Source organism: Macadamia integrifolia, unplaced genomic scaffold, assembly GCF_013358625.1.
Source record: "Macadamia integrifolia cultivar HAES 741 unplaced genomic scaffold, SCU_Mint_v3 scaffold_15A, whole genome shotgun sequence".
NCBI classification, from domain to species: domain Eukaryota; kingdom Viridiplantae; phylum Streptophyta; class Magnoliopsida; order Proteales; family Proteaceae; genus Macadamia; species Macadamia integrifolia.
In genome coordinates, this window is record NW_024870627.1 from 350087 (window position 1) to 353993 (window position 3907).

The 3907-nt window shown below is 47.6% G+C and overlaps 1 protein-coding gene across 1 annotated transcript; it reads left to right on the forward strand.

Moving 5' to 3' along the window:
* Positions 1 to 2870, forward strand: LOC122070971. Its single transcript, XM_042635231.1, has one exon. It carries the CDS (start codon positions 553 to 555, stop codon positions 2545 to 2547), a length of 1995 nt encoding a protein of 664 aa, XP_042491165.1. The 5' UTR covers positions 1 to 552; the 3' UTR covers positions 2548 to 2870.
* Positions 2871 to 3907: the final 1037 nt, after the last annotated feature.

Genomic DNA, 3907 nt, shown 5'->3' on the forward strand with positions numbered 1-3907 from the left:
CCACCGCCCCCAAAGACCCACTCAAAGCCCAACCCCATATCCCAAAAATTGTTTTCTACTTTCCTTCCTCTCTCCCTCGCCCTCCCTTCCTCTCCCTTCCTCCGCCCTCAGGCTCAAGCACCACCTCCACCTTGACCCTCTGAGCTCTGATGGGGCTCCCTTATAGCTGCCCTCTCCATCCTTAAACTCAATCCATTCATTCTCCTATCTCTCCCCTCTCTTAGGCGAGAAGAAGAAGAAGAGGAAGAAGAAGCTATTTATAACCTATAGATATCCCTCAAAGAGGAGGAAAGTGGTAGCATAAGCAAGAGAGGGAGAGACAGACAGTTGCCTATCTCTCCTCCTCTCTTCTTCGTTCTTCTCTTCTTGAGTTTCTTCGCCTCATTTCTTTTCCTCTGTGAGTGGATTCAGAATCCGGAAAAACAAACACACAGAATTCGTTTTCATTTATTTATTCATTCATTCTTTCAATTTTTGATTTGATTTGTTATTGGATTTGATCGTTGATCTCCTTGGGTTTGGGAGTTTGAATCGTTTGGGATCGCTGCGGGCATGGCGGACATCGTGAAGCAGATCCTGGCGAAGCCGATTCAATTGGCGGACCAGGTGACCAAGTTTGCCGACGATGCCCAAACCTTCAAGCAGGAGTGCGCCGAACTCAAATCCAAAACGGAGAAACTTGCCGCCCTCCTCCGCCAGGCTGCCCGTGCTAGCTCCGATCTTTACGAGCGCCCAACTCGCCGCATCATCGATGATACAGAGCAGGTCCTTGACAAGGCCCTCACTCTTGTCTTCAAATGCCGCGCTAATGGCCTCATGAAGCGGGTCTTTACCATCATCCCTGCCGCTGCCTTCAAAAAAATGTCTTCCCAACTCGAGAACTCAATCGGTGATGTCTCCTGGCTCCTCCGCGTTTCTGCCTCTGCGAACGATCGCGACGACGAGTACCTTGGCCTTCCCCCCATCGCCGCCAACGAGCCCATCCTCTGCCTTATCTGGGAACAGATCGCCACTCTATACACTGGATCCGTCGAAGACAGATCCGACGCCGCCGCATCCCTCGTATCCCTCGCCCGCGACAACGACCGTTACGGAAAGCTCATAATCGAGGAAGGTGGAGTGGTTCCCCTTTTGAAGTTGGTCAAGGACGGACGAGCGGAAGGCCAGGAGAACGCTGCCCGTGCTATTGGCCTCCTTGGCCGCGACCCGGAGAGCGTGGAGCACATGATCCCCGCTGGTGTCTGTGCGGTGTTTGCGAAAATCCTCAAAGAAGGTCCCATGAAGGTTCAGGCAATGGTGGCCTGGGCTGTATCTGAGCTTGCCGCCCATCACCCCAAGTGCCAAGATCATTTCGCCCAGAACAATATAATTCGGTTGCTCGTCGGTCATCTGGCCTTCGAGACCATTCAGGAACACAGCAAGTATGCGGTGACCAGTAACAAAGCCGTGCCCCTGTCCATTCATTCGGTGTTAATGGCTAGTAACCAACCCAGTCCCAATGCCGACGGCAGCATCCCCGCCGTTCAAACTAACAAACCCAATGAAGACGAGAGTCAGATCGCTCATCCACTGGGTCGCCAGCAGCAGAACCAGATGCTTAATGTGGTCACAAACACCATGGCCATGAGGGGCACCTCAAAGCCACCCCAATCACAAGGTAACAATCCCAGCAACACACACCAACCGAACCACGTCAAGAACTCCAAACAAAATCACCAACAGAATCATAATCTTCACCAGCAGCACGTTGCTCTGGCCGGGGGTAGCATCAAGGCGAGGGAATTTGAAGACCCAGCCACCAAGGCCAACATGAAGGCAATGGCAGCCAAAGCCCTTTGGCATCTCGCCAAGGGAAATTCCGCCATATGCCGGAGCATCACCGAGTCGAGAGCCCTCCTTTGCTTCGCTGTCCTCCTGGAGAAAGGCCCCGATGAGGTCCAATTCAATTCTGCTATGGCCTTAATGGAGATTGCTGCCGTTGCCGATCAAGACGCTGAGTTGAGACGCTCTGCATTCAAGCCCAATTCCCCTGCTGCTAAGGCCGTTTTCGATCAGTTACTAAGCATCATAGAGAAGGCAGATTCAGACCTCCTCGCACCCTGCGTCAAGGCCATGGGCCACTTAGCGAGGACTTTCCGAGCCACAGAGACGAGGATCATTGGGCCATTGGTGCGATTGCTTGATGACAGAGAAGGGGAAGTTTCTAGGGAGGCTGCTATTGCACTCACTAAGTTTGCCTGCGGTGAGAATTACCTACACGTCGATCACTCAAAGGCCATAATCAACGCAGGAGGGGCGAAACATCTCATTCAGCTTGTCTATTTTAGCGAGCAGATTGTTCAGATACCGGCATTGATTCTGTTATGCTACATTGCATTGCATGTCCCAGACAGTGAGGAACTTGCACAAGCAGAGGTTCTTACTGTGCTCGAATGGGCATCGAAGCAGGGTTACATGGTACAAGATCCTACCGTCGACACCTTATTGCCGGAGGCCAAAGGTAGATTGGAGCTCTATCAATCCAGAGGTTCAAGGGGATTCCATTGATTCACTGTGCACAAGATGTAAGATGTATTTGTCTTTGTCTTTTTTTTTTTTTTTTTTTGATGATGGAGTGTATATAAGATTAGGTTTCTGGATCATTAGAATCCCCATAAGATCAAAGTTCCATTCTTCTTCCACCTTTTAAGTTGTTGATAGTTTGATGATACGCACTTCTGTAATGTGTACTTGACTGCATGGGTGTTTGTGGATGAGACATTGAGGCCTGAGTAAGAAGGTGCAGGTGTGGAACTTGGAAGGGGTCTCCCTCTCACACTCAATACTCTCACCATCTCCCAGTTTATATATAACTGTTTTAATTCCATGTTCGGGTCATGGTTTGAACAAGTCTGAAAAGCTCGAGCTATGAAAGAAAGAAAAACTTATCCAGAAGGGCAAAGGGTGGCGAGAGAAAGCTTTCTGAGAACGATCAGTTGGAATGGTAATTTGATGGATTTTGAGATTTGGATTTGGAAAAGCATGGAAAGAGAAAGATGGGTTTTGATCTTGAGCCTTTCTCTTCCCTGACTGTTTGAGCACGAATCCACATTTGAACCCAGTTCCAATGATGAGAGCTCAATAAACAAGCTTTAGTTGTAGATCAGTTTTGATGCCCCTTGGGCTTCTGGTATGTTTCTCAGAACCCCATTTGAGAATGGAGTATTATGGCATAAAGTTCCCATTTGAGAATGGAGTATTATGGCATAAAGTTTTCTGTCTGAAAGTGTCACTACACCACAAACAGGGCGTTCAATTACCATTGTGGTTATTGGATGCATTGAGATTTTCTTTGGGAAAGTCACATTAAACTATGCATGATGCTTTTTGTTTTACATTTTTGTTTGTCAAAGACTAAATTTTTTAACAAATTAAAGTATTGGACAAAGTTTTGTAGCCGTAATATTTCCTTGCACCATAGACACAAGGGGTGTGCAATGACCACCATGCCCCTCTTGGAGGCGTGGGCTGTGTGACTCTATGTGTGGGGCGCAAGGGCTTCTCATAGACAAAAAACACTGCCCCATAGAGTTTTATAAAGCTGTGAAGCGGCCCTCTTTTTAGCTTTCCAATAAGTGTGCGGCGGTCCTGGCCACAGATCTGGCCCTTCTGTGGCTTCTGTAATCCTTGATGGACTCCTTGTATAAATAAGAGACAATAATGTAAAGATTAAGTCAGTTGGGATTTTTTTTTTTTATAGAGTAAGTCAGTTAAGAATCAAAGATAAGAAAGAAGACTAGTGATGATGCGCACATGTTACAATTATAGAAGGCGGGTGAAAAAGGGTTAACCACATAGAATGGGAATGTAGAAATCCTATCCCATTAAAACTAGGAAAAGGCAATTTTTACCATATTTGTAGGTCATT

Bases quoted from the DNA above. Each gene is read 5' to 3' on its own strand.
- LOC122070971 (XM_042635231.1), top strand. From the start codon at position 553: ATGGCGGACATCGTGAAGCAGATCCTGGCGAAGCCGATTCAATTGGCG.